The sequence below is a fragment of the Nuphar pumila genome, chromosome 12 (genome assembly GCF_984573655.1).
Source record: "Nuphar pumila chromosome 12, dmNupPumi1.hap1.1, whole genome shotgun sequence".
NCBI lineage: Eukaryota > Viridiplantae > Streptophyta > Magnoliopsida > Nymphaeales > Nymphaeaceae > Nuphar > Nuphar pumila.
In genome coordinates, this window is record NC_143260.1 from 58,193,851 (window position 1) to 58,221,334 (window position 27,484).

The 27,484-nt window shown below is 41.8% G+C and overlaps 1 protein-coding gene across 2 annotated transcripts in view; it reads left to right on the top strand.

The window, feature by feature from the left end:
• LOC149820937 (Transducin family protein / WD-40 repeat family protein) overlaps positions 1-27,484 on the top strand; it is a 188,995-nt gene that overhangs the window by 17,728 nt on the left and 143,783 nt on the right. For both annotated transcript variants that reach the window (XM_089982713.1, XM_089982714.1), the window contains exons 5-8: positions 16,003-16,220; positions 16,340-16,466; positions 17,485-17,567; positions 17,659-17,865. In XM_089982713.1, the coding sequence (XP_089838839.1) occupies positions 16,003-16,220; positions 16,340-16,466; positions 17,485-17,567; positions 17,659-17,865 (635 nt within the window). The remainder of the gene's footprint in view (positions 1-16,002; positions 16,221-16,339; positions 16,467-17,484; positions 17,568-17,658; positions 17,866-27,484) is intronic.

Sequence of the window (27,484 nt, forward strand, 5' to 3'; positions counted from 1 at the left end):
ACATATTCTGTTATCCCCAATTTTATCAACCCTAATTTCTGTTTTCCCCAAATTTGGGAACCCTCATTTCTCAAAAGTGCCTCTTTTCTCAAACTTCTTGTGATTTCTTATCTATTTCTTGCAATATAGTTTATAAATCGTACATTCTGCACGATTAACTGAAAAATCGTGATTTTCAAAACTCAAAAATTTCTGTCCGTACGGTTCTGTCCGTACAACCTACGAATTTCTGTCGTGCTGTTTGATTCATCCTTGATCTTCTTCCTTATGGATTCTAAAATCAGCCCCGGATTTCTTTCTCAACTTGTTTCTCACAAATTAACTCATGATAACTACTTACTTTGGAAACGCCAAATTCTGCCGTTTATCCGAAGTCATGGTCTTTCCGGGCATCTGGATGGGGGATCACCCGCTCCACCTATGACTATTACGTAAGAGGTAACTGGTAATGATGGGAAGGTGAGTTGCATTGCTATTCCAAATCTTGCGTATGATGTTTGGTTTCAGAAGGACCAATCTGTGGTTGCCTATTTGACTGCCACGTTATCTGATCGTATATTACAAACTATCTCTGACCATTTTACTGCTGCAGAACTATGGAGACATCTTGCTCACTCTTATTCACAGGTTTCTGAATCACGTGCACTTCAACTGAAATGGCAGTTCCAATCTATGCGAAAGGGAACTAAGACCATTACTGAATTTCTAGGGGATATCAAAATTATCATTGATCAGTTGGCCGCTATTGGATATCCTGTTTCTGACAGAGATGTTGTTCAGCAGGTATTGGGAAGCCTTGGGCCCCAATATCGTATGTTTTGCACTGCATTACAGGTTGCCTCTACACTTCCATGCTTTGAGGATTTACAGGCCAAACTCCTACAGTATGAAGTTAGTTTGACTTAAGATCATCTTATTGATGATCCTCATCCTGTCATGTTTACATCTGGGTCTACCTCATTTCGTCCACCTGCTGCTCATATGGGCCGTGGAGGACTCCTTCCTACTCCTACTGCTCCACCTGCCACTAGAGGTACCCGTGTCCCTACTTGCTTCCATTGCAACAAGCGTGGCCATGTGAAAGCAGATTGTTGGCACAACCCACAGAATCGCAACAAGGCAGGGAGGCCAGGACCAAGAGCTGGACAGATGAATGTTAGACCGTTTCAGGGGCAGCCGCAGGGAAATTTTCGAGCACATCAGGGTACTGATCAGGGACAGAGTGCAGGGTTGCCACATGATGTGCAACAAATTCTGATGACTGCATTTAACAACATGAATTTGCGTCAGAATGATGATGGAGTTTGGTATATTGATTATGGAGCAGCCGCACATGTTACTTCTGATGCAGGTAAACTTTTCAGCATGGTTCCTTATATTGGCACTGGCACTATTGTCACGGGAGATGGTTCCCACCACCCTATTTCTCATACTGGAAATGCATCTCTCTCTTTGTCACAATCTACACTACCATTGAAAAATGTCTTACTCACTCCTGCCATTGAGAAAAACATTTTATCAGTTTCTAAATTGGTTGATGAAACAAATTCATCCATGGAATTTACTCCGTCTTCTGTTTGTCTTAAGGACCTTCGAACCAAGAAGATGCTCGCTAAGGGTGAAGGACGCGGAAACATGTACGTCTTCGAACCAGCCCCCGGGACTTTGAAGACGTCATCTACCGTGACTCCATCTTTTCCTGCTTATTTGAGTCAGTCTTCTTCTGTTATGCAATGTAATAAGCCAGTTTCTTGGCATCGTCGGTTAGGTCATTGTAGTCAAGGGTTCCTTGACAAATTGTCTTCTCAGGGTTTTATTCCCAAAGTCAAATTAGATCATAAGTGTCCTAGTTGTAATGTCTGCAAGAGTCATGTACTTCCCTTTCAAAGTATCAATAAAAGAGCTTCCAAGCCATTTGAAATTATTCACTCTGATGTTTGGGGCCCAGCTCTTGTTTCATCTCTATCTGGCTCTCGTTATTATGTGTTATTTCTTGACTCTTTCACTCGTTACACTTGGATTTACTTTATGAAATCTAAATCTGAAGTGTTCAAACTTTTCAAACAATTCCATGCTCTTGTTCAGAACCTTTTCAATTCAAATATCACTTATTTCCAGTGTGATGGTGGTGGAGAATACATATCTCATGATTTTAGTGAATATTTAAAGGACCATGGCATCACACGTAACTCCTCTTGTCCTTACACTCCACAACAGAATGGAGTAGCAGAACGTAAGCATCGGCATATTGTTGAAACCGCGTTAAGTATGATGCACAATATTGATATTTCTTTCTCTCTTTGGACTGAGGCCTTTCACACTGCAGTGCATATCATTAACAGGTTGCCTATGGAATTATTAGGAGATCAGTCTCCTTATTATTTGCTTCACGGTTCTCACCCTTCTTATGATGATTTGCATGCTTTCAGATGCATTTGTTATGCCCATGTGGATCATTCTTTACGTAACAAGTTTCAGGACAGAGCAGTTCAGTGCAGATTTCTGGGATATGCCGATGGGTATAAAGGATATAGATGTTATGATCCTATTTTGGGTAAGATTAAGGTGTCTAGAAATGTTGTTTTTGATGATGACCATTTCAGCACTTGTGATACTTCTCAGGTATATGAGCAAACTACTTATGATCCATGGCTTTGTGATACTTTGCTATATGACTCTATCAGAGATCCTGTTGTTGATGAACCAATTAAGTTTGAAGCAGACAACTCCATCATCCAGGATGCACCTTCACGGTTTTCAGGTTTGGTTTATGCCCGTCGAGGAGCCCCTCCAACTCCATCTCACGAGGCTCCCCTTCTTCGACGATCCACACGTGAAAGGCATCCTATCCATCGTTGGGTTAGTTACAACAATTTTTCTCTTGACTTTCAGTTGTTTCTAACCAATGTGGCCAAAGAGAAAGAGCCGTCTACTTTCCATCAGGCAGCCCATTCTCGAGCTTGGGTTGAAGCTATGAACGAAGAAATGGCAGCACTTCATGAATGTCATACATGGGATATTGTTCCTCGACCTGTTGATAGAAATGTTGTTGGTTCCAAATGGGTTTACAAGATCAAGCGTAAACCAGATGGTAGCTTGAAAGATATAAAGCTCGCCTTGTTGCACGCGGATTCACACAACAATATGGGCAAGATTATGAGGAAACTTTTAGCCCTGTTGTCAAAATTGGCACCATTCGTGTGATCCTCACTTTGGCACTTCAGCATGGTTGGTCTCTTAGCCAGTTGGATGTCAAGAATGCGTTCCTACATGGGGACTTGAAGGAAGAGGTGTATATGGAGCAACCTCCTGGATATAGTGAACATGATGCGGCTACATGGGTTTGTAAATTGAGAAGGTCTCTTTATGGTTTAAAACAGGCATCTCGGTCTTGGTTTGAGAGTTTCTCCATGGAAATTCAGCAGCATGGCTTTTCTAAGAGTATACTTGATCATTCTTTATTTATGTATAAGAATGATCATGTTACTACTTGGGTTCTTATATATGTTGATGACATCATTATCACTGGGAGTGATGATGCACATATTGCCTTGGTCAAGTCTTTACTCATGGCCAAATTTAAGATGAAGGACTTAGGCCCATTGCGATACTTCTTGGGAGTTGAAGTCGATAGGCAAGATGATCGACTCACTCTAAGTCAACACAAGTATACTCTTGACATTCTTCACCCCACTGGTATGATTAATTGTAAACCTCTCAGCACCCCATCTGTCTTAAATCATAAGTTTAGTGCAAAAGAAGGCCAATTATATCATGATTCTACTTTATATCGCCGCATTGTTGGTATGTTGCAATATCTTACATTTACAAGACCTGACATTGCTTATGCTGTAAATCAAGCATCTCAGTTTATGCATGCTCCCACTGATTGTCATATGGAATGTATTAAGCGTATTCTCAGATATCTGAAAGGGACTATTGGAGATGGATTGCTCTATCACAAAGATGAAAGCTTCACTACAGGACACCGTTTACTTACATATTGTGATGCAGATTGGGGTGGGGACCCTGATGAGCGTAGGTCGGTTTCAGGATATTGTGTTTTCATTGGCCCAAATATTGTCACTTGGAGTAATAAGAAACAAAAGGCCATTGCTAAATCCAGCACTGAGGCGGAGTACAGGGCAATGGCAGCAGGGACAACTGATGTCATTTGGGTACAACATCTTCTTCAAGAGTTGAATGAACCCATCTCTTCCTCTCTGCTTTTATGTGATAATCAAAGTGCCATTAATATTTCTTTTAACCCTATTCATCATTGTCGCACGAAGCACATTGAGATTGATCAGCATTTTGTTAGACAAAAGATTGAAACAGAAGAAATTGAGGCTTCGTATGTCAGATCAGAAGACCAAGTGGCGGACATCTTCACCAAAGGATTGGTTAGTCATCAATTTTGGTTACTTAAGGGCAAGTTGAGCATGATTGAAGATCATCCTCAACTTGAGGGAGGCTGTTAAATATGTATATGTAAATGGATATATTTCATGTACTGTATTGTACCACTGTACTGTATTGTACCACTTGTACAACATACTGTACTGTATTGTACCACTGTACTGTATTGTACCACTTGTACAACATATAAATATCAATGGAAAGGGGAGAAGATCCTATTCCCGCCCAACATTTTTTTTTCTCTTCCCTCTTACCTCTCTCTCTATCTCTTGCTACGATAGTAAGGTGACTCCCACATCTGATTTCTCACAATATGCAGTTAAACAGGTAAGCAATGCAAGCAGGTACATAGTGCAAACGCGTAAGTAGTGCAAGCGAATCAGTAGTGCAAACGAATAGGTAGTGCAAGCGAGTCAATGGTGCAAGCGAGTGCAAGCGAGTCAGTGGTGCAAGAGAGTCAGTGGTGCAAGCGAGTGCAAGCGAGTCAGTGGTGCAAGCGGGTGCAAGCGAGTCAGTGGTGCAAGCGAGTGCAAGTGAGTCTCACTACTCAACAACCAGTGTGAACAAACTTTATGTTTCGATATTACTGGCCTGCGGGTACGCGCAGGCAAAACGTAGAAACAACTGAGACTAGTTCGGGCGTCTTTTATTCTATGTATTTTGAATAACCCGAATAGCTAGTTGAGTCCGCTCCAGAGGGACGGCTTTAGCCGAGAGAGGATTCCCCAAAGGAGGCAGTGCCACGGATGCATCCAACTTCTGCAGAAGTGCTGAGCTAACTATTGTAGCCCCTTTCCTCTAACTCCAATGACTGGGGAGGCCGGATCATTGCCCGTAGGGTGGTTGTTAACAACCTGTCCATTGGAGTTTGTACCGCTCTGTCCTCTCCCTTGACAGACCACTAGAAACGAATAGGTACGTTAGGGGTTGCTTAACTAACGACCCACTCTATGCTGTGGTCTTTAAACCACTCGAGCATCTTGCCTGTGAAGGCGAATGTGAGGCCATTTATGTGATTCTAGCATTGTGCATTTCGCACTGTTCGAGGTCGCACGACCGTCTCATCCGATCATCGCAGTACTAGACGTGTCGTGCACGACTACAAGTACTCTAGGATGAAGGGGGTATAGCTCCTCAAAAGAAGCCTCAACAGGAGTGTTTCACAAAGATGTAAAGTTTATCAACTTTACTATATCCTTTGAAACAGCAGTACCTTGTGCCAACATTATGCCTGCGATTTTCTAGAACCTCATCCGCTATCGGGGTATCTACATGCCTCGCATGACTCGACACCGGCCTCGATAGACGGGAAACATGTTTCTCAACAGAGACTCCAACTCGTCTGCAGGACTGCATACTCAAGGAGTCAGGATCCTTGCAAGGTATCCCCCTCCTTAGACGGGGATGTTACGCTAGCTCCTATCTCAACTCTCGTCGCAAGAGAGAGGTGAATGCCTGAGGATGCCTTTAAGGCATATGCAAAGATCAAAAACCTGTGCGGCATCTGCAAAGAGCAAAAACCTGTGCGGCATCTGCAATAGCAAAGCAGTAATAATACATACAAAAACAAGAGTCTAGACGCAAAGCGCGACGACAAGGTAAAGGCGGTAAGCAAAAGTGCAACGCTGAACCTCGCCACGATGCGTGACGGCACATACAAACCATAAGTAAGAATGCAACACGAGATCTCGACGTGATACACGATGGCAAGTATAAACTGACATAAGGTAAAGGGCAAGGACCGCGAAACTGCGTCCTTGAGTTAAGTGCATACTCGTATAAATATATATATATATATATTCATTTATTGATCATTTTTAGTTTAATTGAACTTAATTCAATTATCCAAGTCTTTCGTACAATCTTCCCCTACCTTGGAGGGTTACGAGCTTGCTGACGTCTGCGGACGTACACAATTGACGGCTCGGGTCGCGGAGCGCGAGTGAGATCCGTTGTAACTTCAAATATGCGATATTAACATGCAAGCCCAGACAAAAGCAAAAGCAAGGCAAAGACTCAACTTCTCCAATACATAGAGCTGGGGCCAACAGTCCCAAATGACTCGAAAAAAAGGATGGGGCAGGGCCAAATGAGCCTTGCCGCCCAAAGAGGGATGTAGTCAATGTGAGCAGATGACTCACGTTCACTAGGAATTCCTCGCTGGAGATCAACATTTGTAATGATCTGTCCCCATTACGATGTAGCTTGCAAAGATTCCCCGGGTCTGTCGACCAAGGGTATAGGCTCGCGCACAAAGGGGCAGGGGGGATCGGCCCCTGCTAGCACACAGAAAGGCAGGGGCCGATGGCCCCTGCTGGCAATCGAAAGGCAGGGGCCTATGCCCCTGCTGACAAAAAGAAAGGCAGGGGCCATAGGCCCCTGCTGGCAAACAAAAGGCAGGGGCCTATGCCCCTGCTGACAAAAGAAAGGCAGGGGCCATAGGCCCCTGCTGGCAAACGAAAGGCAGGGGCCGATGGCCCCTGCTGGCGCAACAAAAAGGAGCAGGGAGGAGGGGCTCGACCCCTCCCCTGCCGTAGCAGAGAGCAGGGAAGAGGGGCCCGACCCCTCCCCTGCCGTACGGAAGTAGGGAGGGGGCTCCGCCCCTCGCCTGCCGTACGAAAGCAGAGAGGAGGCTCAGCCCTCCCCTCCCTGTGTAACGAAGAAACGAGGGGGAAGGATGGGAGAGAGAGAGAGACGGAAAGAGGGAGAAGAAGAGGAGGAAGAACGTACCTGGCTGTCGGCGTCGGCGTCGGAGAGAGGTCACAAGTGGCGGCAGCAGACGAGCAAGGGAGAGTCGGGAGGCGGTGAGGGAGAGAGACAGCGAGGGGGGGGGGTTTCGTATTTGAAACCCCCTGCCTTATTTTCTAAAGAAGGCACGAGGTAGGCGGTGCCTCAATTGGGTCCGGGTCGGGTCCGGGTCCGGATCCGGATCCGACCTGAATCCTAACTTTTTTTTTACGGGTTATTACATCCTACCCTCCTTAAAATAATTTCGTCCGTGAAATTTTTATTCCATGCACTGGTCAAAATACAAGTCAGGGTATTTTTCCCTAATATCCGACTCAGGCTCCCATGTACATTCATTTATTCCATGGTGTTGCCAACGTACTTTTACAAGAGAAATCGTCGTCGATCTGAGCACTTCGTCTCGACGGTCAACGATTGCCACTGGTCTTTCCTCGAACGTCAAGTCTTTTTGGATATCCACATCATCATAATGAGTGATGTGTGATGGGTCGTGAACGTATCTTCTCAGCATAGATACGTGGAAGACGTCGTGGATCTGAGCGTACTGTGGAGGCAACGCAACACGATAAGCCGCCTCACCGATCCGATCCAGGATCTCAAAAGGTCCGACGAACCGGGGACTCAGCTTTCCTTTCTTCCCAAAACGGAAAACGCTCTTTGTAGGAGATACCTTAACAAAAACCATATCTCCTGTTGAGAACTTGAGCTCTCTACGTCGACGATCGACGTAACACTTCTGCCGACTGTGTGCGGTACGCAAACGTTCCCTGATCATCTGCACTTGCTGAGTATAGTGCTGTAGCACTATAGGTGAATCTAACATCCGTTCACCAACCTCATCCCAGTAAACAGGTGATCGACAAGGCTTCCCGTACAAAGCTTCGTACGGGGCCATACCGATACTCGCATGATAACTATTATTGTACGCGAATTCTGCCAACCCGGTATGAGAGTCCCATTCTCCCTTCCAGTCTAACATGCACGCTCGCAGCATGTCCTCCAAAGTCTGAATCGTGCGTTCAGATTGTCCGTCGGTCTGAGGGTGGAAAGCGGTGCTGAATTTCAGTTTCGTGCCCAAGGCCAACTGCAGTTGTCCCCAAAACCTGGAGGTGAACCTCGGGTCGCGATCGGAGATGATTGACACAGGAACACTGTGCAATCTCACAATCTCCCTGACATAGAGGTCTGCCAAGCTGTCCAGTGACTGACTGAGCCGAATAGGGAGGAAATGCGCTGATTTAGTGAGTCGATCCACGATCACCCAAATCGCATTGTGTTTCCTCCGCGTCCTCGGCAAACCGACGATGAAGTCCATCGTGATGTCCTCCCACTTCCATTGTGGAATCTCTATCTGCTGCATCACTCCGCCTGGTCGCTGGTGCTCGATCTTAACCTGTTGGCAAGTCAAGCACTTCGAAACGTATTCGGCTACGTCCCGCTTCATTTCACTCCACCAATATCTGCGCTGCAAATCTTTGAACATCTTTGTGCCGCCCGGGTGAATCGTGTAGTTGGACTTGTGGGCTTCAGCGAGAATCTCATCTCTCAAAATAGGGTCTTTTGGCACCCAGAGACGATCCTTACGCCATACACCTCCTTCCTCACTCAGACGAAAGGGGGTATCGGCCCGCCGCGCTAGAGCCTTCAGCTTTTCGTACCGCTCATCGATCTTTTGACTAACAAAGATCCTAGATAATAGCTCAGGTTGAGCTATCATGCTGGAAAGACTGATCGAAACTAGGGTGACTGCAAACGGTTCCCACGATATCAGATCCTCGATCAGTTTCCACCCCGCAAATAACAAATTAACAGAAACGCTGGGAGACTTGCGGCTCAGAGCGTCGGCCACAACGTTCGCTTTTCCCGGGTGGTAGGACAAGGTAAAGTCATAATCCTTGAAGAATTCCAGCCAACGCCGCTGCCTCATATTCAGCTCCTTCTGCGAAAACAAATATTTTAGGCTCTTATGATCTGTAAAAGCCTCGAACCGCTCCCCATACAAATAGTGCCGCCATATCTTCAATGCGAAGACCACCGCTGCTAACTCCAAATCATGAGTCGGATAATTCTTCTCATGTATTTTAAGTTGGCGCGATGCATAGGCGATCACTCTATCGTTCTGCATTAAGACGCAACCCAAGCCTGTCCCGGAAGCGTCGGTGTAAATCACGAAGCCGCCTCGACCCGAAGGTAAGGCCAAAATAGGAGCAGTCGTAAGACGTTCCTTCAACATCTGAAAACTGCTCTGGCACATGTCGTCCCACACGAACTTAGCTTCTTTCTTCAGGAGCTGCGTCAAGGGTAGAGAGATCTTAGAAAAGTCCTGGATAAATCTTCGATAATACCCAGCTAATCCAAGAAAACTCCGAATGTCACGAACATTCCTCGGTTGCTGCCAACTGAGTACAGCCTCGACTTTCGCTGGATCCACGGACACACCTTCCTTGGAGATGACATGTCCCAAAAACATGATCTCCTCGAGCCAAAACTCGCACTTAGAGTACTTAGCGAACAAACGCTCCTTTCGCAAAGTTTCGAGAATAACTCTCAAGTGCTCACGATGTTGCTCCTAGCTATCAGAATACACCAAGATGTCGTCGATGAACACGATCACGAAGGTGTCCAAGAAGGGTTTGAACACCCTATTCATGAGATCCATGAACGCTGCAGGAGCGTTAGTGAGTCCGAAGGGCATGACCGTAAATTCGTAATGCCCATACCTGGTCCGGAAGGTCGTCTTGGAGATATCATCTCCCTTAATTCTGAGTTGATGATACCCAGATCTAAGGTCGATCTTTGAGAAGATCTTGGCCCTCTGCAACTGATCGAACAGATCCTCGATGCGTGGCAACGGGTACTTATTCTTTATTGTCGCCTGGTTGAGCATCCGATAGTCGATGCACAATCGCAATGATCCGTCCTTCTTCTTCACGAACAAGACAGGAGCTCCCCAAGGCGAGACGCTGGGGCGGATGAATCCCTGATCCATCAACTCCTGCAACTGCTTCTTGAGCTCTTCGAGCTCGGCTGGTGCCATCCGATATGGAGCCTTAGAAATTGGCGCAGTACCCGGCAGCAACTCGATGTTGAACTGCACCTCACGAGGTGGAGAAGGCCTGGCAGTTCCTCCGGGAAGACGTCTGGAAAATCTCGCACAACCTCCAAGTCTCCCATCAAGACTCGCGTCGGCTCGGACTGGACGACACTAACCAAAAAGGCAGTGCATCCCTTCCTGAGGTAGCTCTGCGCCTTCAGCGACGAAATCAACTTGCTTGACCGAACAGGTTTCACGATCTTGAATTCCACCTTGGGCATTCCTTGGGGGAGACAAAACAATCTTGCTATCTCTGCAAAAAATCTTGGCATGATACTTGTGCAGCCAATCCATGCCTAGGATGACGTCAAATTCCGTCATCACTAGCAGGATAGCACAAGCCGGTAAATGCCAATCTGCCAGGACTACGTCCAACTCTGGTACGTAGGTCGCACAAAGAGTACTTTTCCCAATCAGGTTATACACTTCAAGGGTATTATGTAAGGGTTTTACAGGTACGCGCAAAAACTCGGCAAAATTTACCGAAATAAAAGAGTGTGTGGCACCACAATCAAAAAGCACAAAAGCCGCTTGGTTAGCGACAAAAAGGGTACCTTGCACTAGGTCGTCCTTGGTCAGCTGCTCGGCCTTGGCTGAGTAGACGCGTCCCGGTGCCCTCCTTTGACCGCTCGCCTGCGGTTGCGGCGTCTGATACTGCTGTTGCGACTGTGGTGGCCGAGGGAGCAGAGGTGCTCCGCTGGTCTTTCTGGCGTCGTCAGCCGCCTTTTTGCGACAGTCGCGGGCGTAGTGGCCCATCTTGCCACAATATAGGCATCCGCCTGTGTCGAGCGGGCACGCCTGCCCAATGTGGGATCGACCGCACCTGGGGCACACATTGCCCGTCTGCTGCCTGGCTGGAGGGTTGCCCTGAGGCCGCTGACGCTTCGAAGGAGGATATCATTTCCTTCCTCCTTCGCTCTTCACAGGAAGGAACGATCGTTTACCTGGGTCACCGGAAGGTGTCTTCGGCTCACCACCCGTAGCGGGTGGCCTCCTGCCCTGTGTACTCTTAGTGCGCTCCCAGGCCTCACTCAGGAGGGTGGCAGCAGCAACTGCCGCAGAGAAGGTCGAGGGCATGATGGTTAGGACCCGATGCATGAGCCCCTCCTTCAGCCCCCGAACAAACTTTCCTGCTCGCTCGCGATCATCCGCGAACAGGTTGGGACAATAGGGTTCTAAGCGCTGGAATTTGGCGATATAATCCGTCAAACTCGAATTGCCCTGGCTGAGCTCCAAGAACTCCACCTTCATCTTCTCCCTCGCATGAGGCGGGAAGTAGTTCTCCAAGAAAGCCTTCCTAAAAGCTTCCCAAGGAATGGGCGAAATTCCCGAAAACCGCACACTCCGGGCCATGTCCCACCAACTGCGGGCATTCTCCTTCAGCCTAAAGGTCCCGAATAACGTCTTCTTGTCATCGGGCACTGACAAGACCTCGAACACTCGTTCCACCTCCTTCACCCAGTTATCGGCCATGTCTGGGTTGGGCTTGCCATCGAAGGTCGGGGGGTCAAGCTTCAGGAATTTCTCATACGTCACTGCGGTATGCGGCTTCGGCTCAGAAATGGGCGCTGGTTCCCTTTGAGAACGAATCTGGTCTCGCATAGCCGCTGCTAGGGAACTTATGGAATCCAACACGAATCCCCGCTGATCTGACCAATCGTCAGCAGACCCTTCATTCGAGTTTCTTACCATCCTTGGAGTAAACAAGGAATACCAATAATTAGAATTTTCAGGAGGCTCGAAATAGGCCAGAAACATAAGTACCATTCATGTTTAACATGAGTAGTTTAGGAAAACCCAACAATGCTGGTACATAAGCAGAACACGTCAAGCCTCTTAGCTTAACAATGCAAAATACACCTACTAAGCAAAAAGAAAGGTATACTCACAGCGCGATGCGGATGCTCAATGGTCAAGAATCCTTGCTTCCCTTAGCTCTGATACCAAGTTGTAACGCCCCAAAATTTCAACTTTCGAACCTTTCATAAAACAGGCAAGAGACTAAAAGAATCCCTTTATTACAGAGTTGGTTTAAGAAATAAGCGGAAGACCATCCTTTTGTTAATTTTAGAAAAGCAAGTTGACCACTTTGGGCACATTAGCTGAAGAACCAAAACATACAACCCATGCTACTTGAAAAAGGCACTTTCATTAAAAGAAGGTTCCAAAAGTACAAAATTCGGATGTCCCAAGGAAAATCCGTTACAAGACCCAAAAACATCAGGACGCGAGCTAAGAGCAGGAAGAAGAAAGTCTTGAAGCCATCTTGCCATCGCGCCATCGCCCGTGAAGTACCTATTCATCACCTGTACCCATAGAATGAGTTAGTTTCGCAAAAAAACTAGTAGGTGCACAAGAGAGACTACAAGGAAACTGAATTATGTACATTTAATTCAGTAGATTACGCAGTTTAAAGCAGATATGCAGTTAAACAGGTAAACAATGCAAGCAGGTACATAGTGCAAACGCGTAAGTAGTGCAAGTGAATCAGTAGTGCAAACGAGTAGGTAGTGCAAGCGAGTCAATGGTGCAAGAGAGTGCAAGCGAGTCAGTGGTGCAAGCGAGTCAGTGGTGCAAGCGAGTGCAAGGGAGTCAGTGGTGCAAGCGAGTGCAAGTGAGTCTCACTACTCAACAACCAGTGTGAACAGACTTTATGTTTCGATATTACTGGCCTGCGGGTACGTGCAGGCAAAACGTAAAAACAACTGAGACTAGTTCGGACGTCTGTTATTTTATGTATTTTGAATAACCCGAATAGCTAGTTGAGTCCGCTCCAAAGGGACGACTTTAGCCGAGAGAGGATTGCCCAAAGGAGTCAGTGCCACGGATGCATCCAACTTCTGCAGAAGTGCTGAGCTAACTATTGTAGCCCCTTTCCCCTAACTCCAATGACTGGGGAGGCCGGATCATTGCCCGTAGGGTGGTTGTTAACAACCTGTCCATTGGAGTTTGTACCGCTCTGTCCTCTCCCTTGACAGACCACTAGAAACGAATAGGTACGTTAGGGGTTGCTTAACTAACGACCCACTCTATGCTGTGGTCTTTAAACCACTCGAGCATCTTGCCTGTGAAGGCGAATGTGAGGCCATTTATGTGATTCTAGCATTGTGCATTTCGCACTGTTCGAGGTCGCACGACCGTCTCATCCGATCATCGCAGTACTAGACGTGTCGTGCACGACTACAAGTACTCTAGGATGAAGGGGGTATAGCTCCTCAAAAGAAGCCTCAACAGGAGTGTTTAACAAAGATGTAAAGTTTATCAACTTTACTATATCCTTTGAAACAGCAGTACCTTGTGCCAACATTATGCCTGCGATTTTCTAGAACCTCATCCGCTATCGGGGTATCTACATGCCTCGCATGACTCGACACCGGCCTCGATAGACGGGAAACATGTTTCTCAACAGAAACTCCAACTCGTCTGCAGGACTGCATACTCAAGGAGTCAGGATCCTTGCAAGGTATCCCCCTCCTTAGACGGGGATGTTACGCTAGCTCCTATCTCAACTCTCGTCGCAAGAGAGAGGTGAATGCTTGAGGATGCCTTTAAGGCATATGCAAAGAGCAAAAACCTGTGCGACATCTGCAATAGCAAAGCAGTAATAATACATACAAAAACAAGAGTCTAGGCGCAAAGCGCGACGTCAAGGTAAAGGCGGTAAGCAAAAGTGAACGCTGAACCTCGACACGATTCGTGACGGCACATACAAACCATAAGCAAGAATGCAACACGAGATCTCGATGTGATACACGATGGCAAGTATAGACTGACATAAGGTAAAGGGCAAGGATCGCGAAACTGCGTCCTTGAGTTAAGTGCATACTCGTATAAATATATAAATATATATATATATTCATTTATTGATCATTTTTAGTTTAATTGAACTTAATTCAATTGTCCAAGTCTTCCGTACAATCTTCCCCTACCTTGGAGGGTTACGAGCTTGCTGACGTCTGCGGACGTACACAATTGACGGCTCGGGTCGCGGAGCGCGAGTGAGATCCGTCGTAGCTGCAAATATGCGATATTAACATGCAAGCCCAGACAAAAGCAAAAGCAAGGCAAAGACTCAACTTCTCCAATACATAGAGCTGGGGCCAACAGTCCCAAATGACTCGAAAAAAAGGATGGGGCAGGGCCAAATGAGGCTTGCCGCCCAAAGAGGGATGTAGTCAATGTGAGCAGATGACTCACGTTCACTAGGAATTCCTCGCTGGAGATCAACATTTGTAATGATCTGTCCCCATTACGATGTAGCTTGCAAAGATTCCCCGGGTCTGTCGACCAAGGGTATAGGCTCGCGCACAAAGGGGCAGGGGGGGATCGGCCCCTGCTAGCAAACAGAAAGGCAGGGGCCGATGGCCCCTGCTGGCACACAGAAAGGCAGGGGCCGATGGCCCCTGCTGGCAAACGAAAGGCAGGGGCCTATGCCCCTGCTGACAAAAGAAAGGCAGGGGCCATAGGCCCCTGCTGGCAAACGAAAGGCAGGGGCCTATGCCCCTGCTGACAAAAGAAAGGCAGGGGCCATAGGCCCCTGCTGGCAAACGAAAGGCAGGGGCCGATGGCCCCTGCTGGCGCAAAAGAAAGGCAGGGGCCATAGGCCCCTGCTGGCCAACGAAAGGCAGGGTCCGATGGCCCCTGCTGGCGCAACAAAAAGGGCCAGGGAGGAGGGGCTCGACCCCTCCCCTGCCGTAGCTGAGAGCAGGGAAGAGGGGCCCGACCCCTCCCCTGCCGTACGGAAGTAGGGAGGGGGCTCCGCCCCTCGCCTGCCGTACGAAAGCAGGGAGGAGGCTCAGCCCTCCCATCCCTGTGTAACGAAGAAACGAGGGGGAAGGATGTGAGAGAGAGAGAGACGGAAAGAGGGAGAAGAAGAGGAGGAAGAACGTACCTGGTGGTCGGCGGCGGCGTCGGAGAGAGGTCGCAAGTGGCGGCAGCAGACGAGCAAGGGAGAGTCGGGAGGCGGTGAGGGAGAGAGACAGCGAGGGGGGGGGGGTTTCGTATTTGAAACCCCCTGCCTTATTTTCTAAAGAAGGCACGAGGGAGGCGGTGCCTCAATTGGGTCCGGGTCCGGGTCCGGGTCCGGATCCGACCCGAATCTTAACTTTTTTTTATGGGTTATTACATTTTCAGTCAACTGTAATATACTGTCCCCATTAGGGTTACATTTGTCTTTTCTTTATTTTATATATATTTTTCTTTTCCCTTTTCATAGGGGCTATTTGGTAAATGATGAAAAAGAGCTGTTGGGAGCTCTCAACCACTCTATTTCTAGCTGTTGGGAGCATCCCAACAGCTCTATTGAGCCTCCTCCTTGTATATAAAGGGGATCTCCCCCTCTCTTGTCTTAAGCAATTATTCTAATAAGGATTTATATTTTTTACCTCTTTTCTCTTGCCCATTAGTGGCCTTGTGTGTATGTTCTTGTATTTGACCCATAAGTGGTCCTTGTTTATGCACACTTTACTGTGTTTGTAAAGCCCATAAGAGGCTTCCTATTGTTTTTTTTTGTATTTCATTACTACTCTCTCTTTGGTCTTCATATTCTTGTTTTGCATTGTCTGGCATATTTGCACCATAACTAAATAACCTAAGTTGTTTTTCATTTATATTTTTGATCAATTTATGTTGTGTGATTCTGTTGGTAAAGCTTGATTGTGTATTGCAACTAAGTTTCATGTATGCATGTGGGAGTATCCTTTCCAGCATAACTTAAAGATCTCAAGGTCGTGTTTTAACAGATCCTAGTTTGGACGATAGTTGCTCAGAGGCAAATTCCAACAATTTCTGTTGAAGACTCTAATAATGCTGATGCCATTCAATCCATATATTTCAAGTTTCATTATTTGGAATATGAAGCTGTTCAATTGAGTCGACTTGTTGGACATGAGGGTTCAATCTTTCGCATAACATGGTCGCCGGACGGATCAAAACTAATGTCTGTTTCTGATGACCGGAGGTAGCTACTTGAGTTCTTAATCTAAAAGTTGATGGGATATTCAAAGTCATGCTCATGTTCACTTTTTCTGTTGTGGTTATTTGAGCTGGAACTTGTATCATTTTGTCTTGTTAATGCAGTGCTCGTATCTGGACTCTTCATGTAGATAATTCTGGGTATCTTAGGGTTCACTCTAATCCCGTTTCAACAGGGCGTGTACTATTTGGTCATGGTGCTCGAGTTTGGGACTGCCACATGTCTGAATCAGTAAGTTCCGACTTGCTTTCATGAGTTATACAATATTATTCGTTACTGTGCCAAATGCTTGTGTGATGCTTTTACCCTCGAGATGGATTTCGTTGTAGTTCACTAAATTTTCTTATGAATGCAAAGTAAAACTTATTTACAATCTCAATCCATGTCAGTTGCTTTGCAAAATATGCAAGGAGTGTCCATTAGTTGCTTGGTGATTATTTTGATTTGAAGCCAACCATGATTTGTATGCAAAAATAGTAAATAAGATTTCCTTTCCAGAGTATAAAGGAGAGGGCACTTAAACTTTCTGTTCCTCTTTATCCTTAGTGGGCTTCATAGATTTTTATGTCATTGATTCCTTTGTTGTTTTCTTTCATGCGAAGCTTACTTGCTGGTAGTTACCATTTTCTGTCATTTCTCATCTTCTCTAATTCCAGCCTTTCTTTTGTTTCACATCTTTTATTCTGAATGTTAATTTCTGTTGTTTAGCATTTTGATCCTTGAAGCCAACCATGATTTGTATACAAAACTAGTAAATAAGATTTCCCTTCCAGAGTATAAAGGAGAGGGCACTTAAACTTTCTGTTCCTCTTTGTCCTTGGTGGGCTTCATGGATTTTTATGTCATTGATTCCTTTATTTTTTTCTTGCATGCGAAACTTACCTGCTGGTAGTTACCATTTTCTGTCATTTCTCATCTTCTCTAATTGTAGCCTTTCTTTTGTTTCACATCTTTTATTCTGAATATTAATTTCTGTTGTTTAGCTTTTTTAATCCTTGAAAATGTTCAATTTCAATTTGCCATTCTTTTTTTTTTTAATTAATTCCTTCAGATTATTATATCCTCCCTTGAAAAGCTATCTCTGAAGGTCTTTGTGGCATGGCTTTCCAGAGCAATTCAAGGCCTTGGGGCTTTTTTCTTCAAATATCTATATGTAGAGATATCAAGCTTCATGTTATCCTTTACTATATGTTACATCAGCTTTGACTTAGGCTGATTTTTTGTCCTTCATATTTTGGCTGTTTTATAGCTTGTTGTAACTGCTGGTGAGGATTGCACCTGCCGTATTTGGGACATAAATGGGGATCATCATCTTACAATAAAGGAGCATATGTGAGTTTTGTCTGCCTTATAATTGTAGTACTTTTTTTTTGCTACTTATCTTTTGTTATGGTAAGTTCTGGAGGCTATTTGTTTGATGCAGAGGAAGAGGCATATGGCGGTGTTTATATGATCCAACTTGTTCCATTCTTGTTACTGCCGGCTTTGACTCTGTGGTCAAAGTGCACCCACTATGTGCATCCTCAACTCATTTTATCAATCGAACTGGTACTTGTGAAACAATCTCCAACAGAAGAGAAATATTTAATATTCGCATTCCAAAAACTTATGAAGGTGTTAGGATGAATAGGTAAGTAATGTTAGACTTTAAACTGAAGTCCTTATCTATATACTTGTGTAGGATGACATATTAGCCATGGTTTTTGTTACTTTGACTTTTAGCTCTGAGCTCTTATTAAGTATTTGCTTTGAAGCATGGTAATTGGGAATGGGAGGGGAAGCATTGGAATGCAAGGCTAAAAAAATAGAAATCATTTAGGTTACATATACATACATATATATACACGTGCCAGTGCTTGGTGAAAAATCATTATATATATATGGGTTAATGTTTGCTACCTCATGGGTAATGAACCCTCTAGTAAACTGTGATTGTTGCAAAAATTTTTCTTTTCTTTTTAGGAAAAAGAGGGAAAAACTCTAACAAGGTCTCACTTGACCTTTTGAAAAATTTACTCGCCTTCGTTTTTTGAAATTTTTCGAAAAATGGGGAGACAGGATTCGCTCGTCGGTACGAGGTTCAACCGTTCCTGACGCCTTTACCAGGGGTAATCAAACCAAGGATCGAATTTATACCTTTAACTTGCTCAAATTTGTCTAAGTAATTATTCTAAGTCCTAAATGCACATGGAATCATATTTGTGCTATGACAATGAAGAAATGTATGCTTTGAAGAATTGCTTGATTTTAAAAGTCTTGAAATTATTTCAGAGTTTTTCCAAGTGAATTTTGAAATGGACTTCAAAAATCATTCAAAAATCCCTGTTTTAACTTAGGATTTTTTTCAAAATCATTTTGAAGTGAGCTTGAAAAATGAATGGAGGGTGACTTAGAAAATACTTGACTAAAAATTGAAAAAAAAACATTCAGAGTTAGTCTTTGAATTTGCTTGGAAAACATGTTGAGTCTAATATTTGAAAGTTCAAATCAGAGTTTTAGTTTTGGAATTGAAGTCAAAATTAAGTTTAAACTTTTAAATCAGAATTGAATTTGAAATGTGAAATTGGACTTTGAAATTCAAACTTAGAATTTGAAGTTCGAAGTTTGAATTTTGAATCAAGATTGAAATCTTGAATTTAAAAATTAGAATTGAATTGTCAATTAGAATCAAAATTAAAGTTTGAAAAATTGAATTTGAAATTTAAAATTGAAATTGGAATTTAATGTTGAATTGAATTCAAATTTCAGTTTTTTGAACCTTGAAATTGTTTTGAAAATTAAAGTTAAAATCTAAAATTTTTAAATGGAATTTGGAATTGAAATATGAAATGAAAAATTTAGAATTGAAAATGGAATTGAATTTGGAAATTAAATTGGAAATTAAAAATCAATATTGAGATTTGGAAATGAAATTCTGAATTTAGAATTTAAAATTCAAAGTGAAATTCGAAATTCGATTTAGAATTAAATTGAGAATTGAAATAAAATTCAGAATTTAGAATTGAAAATTTTAAAGTTGGATTTGAAATGAAAGTAAAATTCGAAATTTGGAATTTTGAAAGAAATAAAGAATTGAATTTAATATTTGAAAGTGAAATGAAATTCAAAAGTTTGGAATATTAAATTCGAAAATAGGAAATTTAGAAATAAAAATTGAAAATTGGAAATTTAAAATAGATATTTGAAATGAGATTTAAAATTAAATGAAATTGAAAAATAAGTTTGAATTTGTGAATGGAAATCGAAAAATGATTTTGAATTTAGAAACGAAAATTGGTTTTTGAAAATTATTTCGAAAATCACTTGGAGATTTGAAAATAACTTAAAATAAAAAATGAGGCAATTCTATCTTAAATGATGAATGCATTAAAAGAATTTGTTTGAGGTTTAATTTAAAAGCAAATTTCATTCTTTAATAGAATTAAAACAAGATTATATTTTTATATATTCATGACTATGGCCACAATCATATTCTAATTTAATCTTTATTTAAATTCCAATAAAGAATGGAATTAATTTTGTGCCTTTATAGAATTAAAACAAGATTAAATTATCATATATTTATGATTATGGTCACGAATATGCTCTTAATTAATCTTTATTTTAGATTCGAATAAATGAAGAAAATGCATCTTTTGTGAAATATGATGATTTTTGAAATTGACTTAAGTGTGTAAGTCGATTTTTGTATTTTAATAAAGAATAATAATTTTAAGTATTATTCATATTTCAACTATGGCCTTAAATATGAACTTTACTTAGCATTATTTATCCTTTATTAAATAGTGTACATGCCATTCGTGTTTTCATAGTGTTTTTAAGCAGTGTTTTAAAACTCGCCAAGTCAACTCGTTGACTTGGCTCGGCTCACCCCTCCTGTGAGTCAACCCGGCAAGGCAAACTCGGTTTGCCAAAACTCGGGCTTGACTCGGCCTGACTCGGGCGAGTTTTGTGATGTTTGAAATTTGTTTTTTGAGTTTCAAATTACAGTTTTTTGAGTTTTGGATGCCTATGGGAAGTCACATTTAGGTTTCATCATCCATTTGTTATGTGAACAAGCATTGTACATATTCAAATATTAGTAGTCTTTTTATAGTTGTGCCATTAATATATTTCCTGCATAGTTTTATACATGAGAAAATTGCTTATTTATGTTGATATTGGGCATTCTGTAATCTTTCAATATGCACATATATCCCTGTTTTACATTTATGGATTTGTTAGAGAGGGAATTAAAACTTTTAAAACAAGCTAGCATATATGATTGGCCATTTTAGGAACCTTAGGTAGTAGCAGACTAAACTCATGGTGACCAAATCCTCTAATTCAAGTCATGAAGCAGTTGTTTTTATGTTCTTATAGACATTTGGAGACTATGTTTACTAAAAAACATGGTTTCAGACAAATTATATATTGTTTTTCTTTTAAAATCAAAAGTTAACAAAACGCGGTCCGAGTCACCGAGTTGACCCGCCGAGTCACGAGTCAATAAAGAACGAGTCGAGTTCCGAGTCACGGGTTTTAAAACCTTGTTTTTAAGAAAATAAAAAAAAATGCGACAAATTAAAATGAAGAAAAATTGAACTAATATGCTCATTCATTCTAAACTAAGCATAAAGTAAATTTCTTATTAATATAATTATTACAACCCTTGAATGGATTACATTAATTGAAAAGAAAGAAAAGAAAAATCCTGTAAAATGAACAAACATGTTAGAAATAAATGTAGGCATTTAAGGATTTTCTTCAATTATTGAAAAATTAAAGAAAAATCCATAACTTAGCTTTTTTATGCCCTGAAAAATAAAGCAAAAATCCATAAACATGTCAAAAATTTATGAAATTTTATATGGATAAACTAGACCTAAAATGAAAGATTTTTCTTTTACGTATTTTAAAAAGGAGTTTTCATTAAAGATGACACATCTAAATAAGTTGAAATGAAATTCGAGAAATGCTTAAAAAGGCAAAATGATAGTGTTCCGATTTTTAATCAGAATAAGATATGAAAACTTCTTAGAAATTGTTGAAAATTCACGGAGATAAACTAGACATGTCAAGAAGAAATCTCCAATTTATAGATCTAGAAAATGATCTCCCATCAGGTTGATCCAATCTGATCAAGTTTGTCAAAAATCTGTAAAAGCCTGTGAAATAAAAATAAACAGGTTTTTGATTTTTGATCCGAATGACAGATGAAAACTTAATGAAAATTAACATGCATAAACTAGACATTCTAAGGAGAAAACTCTTTTTTACAGATTTAAAAAATGATTTCCCATTATGGAGATATGAATGCACCAAGTTGATTTTAAGTCTGAATAATTCCTGAAATTGAAAACAGACAGTGTCCCGACTTAAAATGCAAAAGAAATTGGAATACTTCATAGAAATGAATGAAAATTTACATGAAAAAACTAGACATGTTGAGGGAGATGATCCTTTTTACAGATCTCGAAAATGATCTCCCATTAGGGAGATATGACTCTGACAAAATGGGTTAAAAACCAAACTCTAAAGTGACACAATATAACAGGTTTGCGGGTTTTGGCAAAAAACCGATATAAAAACACCATAGAAATTGATGAAAATTTACATGAAGAAACTAGATTCAATGATGGAGATTTTCTTTTTTACAGATTTGAAAGATTATCTCTGGTTAGGGAGAAATCACTCCAACAAGTTGATCTAATTTCAGGGAAAATTCGGGCGACTCAAAACAGTGGAGTCCGAATCTCGATTTTTTTGAGGGATCAAACCAACTCAGATTGATCTGATTTTTGGTGTGGATCTTAGAAACATATTGATAGAGATGTGGTAAAACAATCAGATCAAAATAAAACCTAATTATATGCAAAATGATGAGAGTAAAAAATGGACCAGAATTGAAAATATCATCTCAACATAATTGAATGGAATAGAATCTCATAAATGAATTGATTCAATGATCAAAACCTGAGATCTATCATTCTAGATCATTGATGATAATGAAAATGATATAAAAAAATAGAAATGAAAGCATATAAAATGAAATCAAAAGTATTGGGGTATAAATTGAAATTGATTTTGCCCATAGAATGTGAAATTTGATCTATTGAAGATCAAATCCCAATTCTAAATGGCTAGAAATGAAAATGCATAAAGTAAATAGCAAATTGAATTGATCAAAATATAAAAATGAAAATTAACATGGAATTAAACTAAATCTACATAGCTATCTTTTGAAATTGACAAGAAATTTGAGAAAAGATCTACCCTATAAAATCGAAAATTGCAAAAAAATCAAAAGAGAGAAGAAGGATGCCTACCTTGGATTGAAGAGAGCTTGATTCTTCCCAAGAATGACGCCAACTTCAAGGAGGTGGGATGCTTCTTCCTTAGCTTGCTCAGCCACCAATCCAAGCTTGAACCAATGCAAATGAGAGTTTTCTTTTTTGTAAAACTCGTCAACTCTCAAGTGAGAAAAGAAGGAGAGAGAGAAGAGAAGAGAAGATAAGAGAAGAGAAGAGAAAGAGAGAATTCTTTTGTTCTCTCAATTTCTCAAACTTCAACTTTTTCAAGAGAGAGACCCCCAAAGGGGGCTATTTATAGTTGACATTGGGGATAGCTTAAGCCCAAATGATAGATATAGGACTAAAAAAATCTCAAAAAGGTGGTGCCAAGCCCATGTGGGCATTTCCCTTTTTTGTAAATGGGCATAAATGCCATTTTATAAAATCTTTGACACATGGCACCCCTCTTGCACATGGGTGCCCATGTGGCAAAGGGGGCTCACATGGGGTTGGCGCCAACCCCATGTGGGTCTTTTTCCATCTTTGTAAATGTGCAAAATAGCCCTTTTTGAAAAAGGTTGACATGTGGCACCCTCTTGCAAGAGGGTGCTCATGTGAGTCATTTTTTAATTTTATGATGGGCAAAGTAGGATTTATTTGAAAATTTGACACATGGCATCACCTTGTGGGTGATGCTCATGTGGGTTTTTAAAGGCAAGAGGGTTTTTAAAGTTTTACAAAAAACAATTTTTATTTTGAATCTCAAAAATGCCAAGTGGCGCCCCTCTTTAAAGGTAATATTTTTGGTTTTTGATTTTGAAAATTAAGATAAATGGAAAGTGAAATATGAATAATGAAAAGAGGATTTTTGGAAATAATAGGTTTTCGAAAATCCAATTTTGATTTATGAAATCCAAATTGGGAAAAAACTGGATCCAGTTTGAATGTTTAGAATTTTTGCAAAAATACTGATTTTGGTTCTGAAATTTCAAAGATTATCTTGAAATTGGGGATAAAAATTGGATTTTGATTTTGAAATTGAAATCCCCAAATTGATTTTGAATAAAAAATGGTTTTTTAAAATTGACGATCTAACTCTTCTGAACTTGAGATGAGTTTGGTTAAACCTGGCGAAAGGTCTAAGGGTGACTCAAGGTAAAATGGTATTTTTTTGACCGAAAAAGGTAAAACCAGAGTTACCGGAGGCGCCTAGGTAAAAGGGGAAGTGCGCTTCCCCGAAGCGTGCTTCTGAAGCGCGAAACGTCACGCTTCCCAAGCATGAGGGGAAGCGTCCCCCTTTTTTGTGATGGGAAACGCGCTTCCCCCATGCTTCCCCCTCGCTTCCCCATTTTTTCTATTTTTTTCGCTTCCTCCTCGCTTCCGATTCACTTCCTAGGTCACTTCCGGTTCACTTCCTAGGTCGCTTCCGAGACGATTCAGAATTTTCTTCTAAGTAGTCCCACTCTTCCCCGCTTCCTAAATTTTTGAAAGTGCCTCGCTTCCCGCTCCCGCTTCCCGCTTCCTTGACTGGTAACTCTGGGTAAAACTGACCTCTAGACTGGAGTGAACCTAAGGGGGGACTCTATATTGCCTTGTAAGGGTTTGGCATCCGAGAAAAGAGATGTCCGGAACGGACTTGAAAAATTTGGGGTGTTTACATAAACAAACTGCAATATTCTCATTTTTTATTTTTTTTGCACATCTGACCCTCAAGACATGATCTACATGTTTGGGTTAGCAGAAATCGATGCTTGAATCATGTTATTCTGTCTATGTAAGATTTTGCTGGGGTTGAAAAATCAACGGTCTATAATGTACCAAATTTTTTAACCCTCATAAAATCATATTTTTACATCAAAAAAATATGATCTAAGAGTCAATTCCATGTTGAACACATCCATAGGGTTATATTTGGTCAAAGCATCCTCCTATTATGTCTTCCAACTAGGGGTTCCTCACCCATGAGGGCACCAAATACTTTCCCTATATATATATATATATATATATATATATATATATATATATAAACCATTGATTTTTGAAGCCCTTTAAAAAATTTTGTACATGTTAAAATAATATTATTTAAAACCCATTTTCTACTAAACAAACCATGCAAATCACAACTGTATGGTCTAATCTACAAAAAGTTGAAAAATTATGAAAAGATAGTAATTTCTACTTAATAGTTCCATACCTTCATTAGTAGCAAACATTTATATGTATTGGTTTATAGGAAGAAGCACACCAAATTTTGTTACCTTTACACCTAGCAAATTTTAAAGTTCCATTTTAGTGCCATATCTTGGATGATATAGTAAAGATATTTTTGAAATTTATGTAAAGTGCATTTGTACTTAATATATTTACTTCTCAAGAAACAATATTTTGAAAAATTGGTTGTATTTGTTATGGGCCATCGCCCGCACCCACTTACTGATGACCCGGGATCCGGATTCGCCCAAGAGATCCCATCTGACAAGGACTGAAGAATGCCCCTCCCTTTCCCAGATTCTTATTTTTTTTGGACAACTTATTTTCCTTGGACTCTTATTTCTTTTTGGACTCTATGGTAGACTACATATAAATGTTTTGTTCTTGATTTATCTTTTAATGAAGCTTACTGAGAACTTCATCTTTTCTTCGTTCCAGTTCCGAAACTCTAACATTCGAGGGAAGGTATTCCTCCCTCACTTCTCTCCCGTACATCCCCGGTCAGGAGGGAACACCCCTTGATCAGTCCTCTCTACCGTCAACCTCTCCTCCTAATGATCCCCAAGTAGCCGGCCAGGGAGGGACGTCTCTCTCTCCCCTAGCCGCTCCTTCCCGCAGCGCGCCTCCTAGCCTGGAAGCCGCCTCTCTCTCTCTCTCTCCCTTACACTGCCCGGATTTCGCAGGACCGTCCAGAGACCGGGTCTCGACAGTGGTATTAGAGTGAGGTTTACTGCAGGGCCAAAAGCATCGGTCAAACGTGTGTTTTTGCTTCAACAAGGGCCCATGCCCTTCTCGAATCCGTTCAAGTGTGATCTGACACTGTTCTTTTGATTCTTATTGTATTTAATTAAATAAACGTCTGATCTATAATTTTTCCTTATGCAAGATCATACTCGAATCTGATATTTGTGTCGGACACCCGTTAGGCGTGTGGCTGATTTATCCTAGCCTGCACCAAGGCCGAAATCTTGGTTAGTGCCCGTTGATTCAGTCGACGCCATTGAGAGGGTCTGACCAACCCAAGCATTTGGCTGAACTCAGCTGTCGTGCCACTGTTCCTGTTTGGAGTGCAAGAGCCCTACGCCTACGGGGTTGTGCACATTGGTAGTGCTTTCGATTGGTCACGAGTGTTCGGTTCATGTGACTCTAGTTTGCAGCAATTCTGGAACCATCTGAGATGACGTTGGCCCAGGATATGGTTGGCGAGCTTCGCACAAAGTTCTAGGCTCACATCAATCAAATGGACGAGAGGATCAACAAGGTGACACAGACCCTAGGCGATGCAAACGATCGTATGGATATGCTGAATGGAAAATTAGTTGAACAATTTCAGTAGGTCCTTATGATTCTTGCTGGTTATTTCGTGTTGATTAATACTTCAAAATTGACAAAATGCCCAAAGCGGATCGGGTTGCCTTTGCCTTGATTCACATGGAAGAGGAGGCAATCCGCTGGTATCCGCCAATAGGGCAGTGTTATGGAGTACCAGGTCGAGTTCGAGCAACCTTGTGACAAGGTGGTCCCAGGAGCCCATGATGGGAACGGTCATAGCAGGGCTCAAGCCGGACCTGCAGATCGAGGTTCAAGTCGCGAGGCCCATCTCCCTGATCCAATGTTTCGAATTGGCATGTGTGGCCAAGGAGAAACTGTCCAGGATGGGTTCACGCAGTATCAGGATGGTGGGGCATACCACTAGAGATCCACGCACCAAGGGAACCGGACCCCTAGCAGGACAACGCTTGGGTCTGCACAGGAGGCTGCACACAATTGGTCTGCAGATCGGACTAAAGAACAGTCCTCTCAACCAAGGCTTAAGCTATTGCATACTATAGAAAGACAAAAATGCCGCTAGAGGGCATGGCCTATTACATGAATAAAACAATAAATAAAAATACACATATGTATATTAATACATTTGCAAATCATGTATATATATTAATAACAATATATACATATAAACTATATAACCTAAGATGATATATATATATATATATATATATATATAACAACTATGCCTCAAAACATGACATTTAAATATGTACAATCCTCCTTGCATTACAAAACCACAAAAGTTACACTTCAATATTTTCAATGGGGATCCCAAGTCAATTGGTGTAAAATATTTAAATGCGGGATCCTCTAGGTAGCATCATCCAAGACTGCCACCCTCCATTGATCTCTTATGGCATGGATTACTAAATCTAATCACCACAATTATGTGAAACAATGCCTAATAACACACTTAAGGACATATTTTGAGTTCTAAGCAGAGTTGCCAGTTGAGGAAGCGGGAGCGGGAGCGGGAAGCGATACGAGAAGCGGAAGCGGGAAGCGAGGCACTTCTAAAATTTTAGGAAGCGGGAAGCGCGAGATGACTTAAGAGCGGACCGGGAAGCGTCTCAGAAGCGACCTAGGAAGCGTCTCAGAAGCGTCTCGGAAGCGACCTAGGAAGCGAAAAAGGAAGCGGCATGGGATTCGAGTGAGAAGCGAATAAGAATCGAAAGGGAAGCAAAAATGTAATTATATATATTTATTTTATCAAAAAATAAGATTTATGTCATCATTGACAAAATAAAACATGTATCTAAGACAATAAATAATATAAGTTGCAATTATCTAACAAATGCATCATATTGCAACTGTCAATCATTTAAAAAACAATACATCAAGAGAAGATCATAATTTACATTCTTGTTGCAACCATTTAACAAATGCATGCAAACACTAAATAATGCATTAAGAAAACAAATAAATTTGATTAAAAAA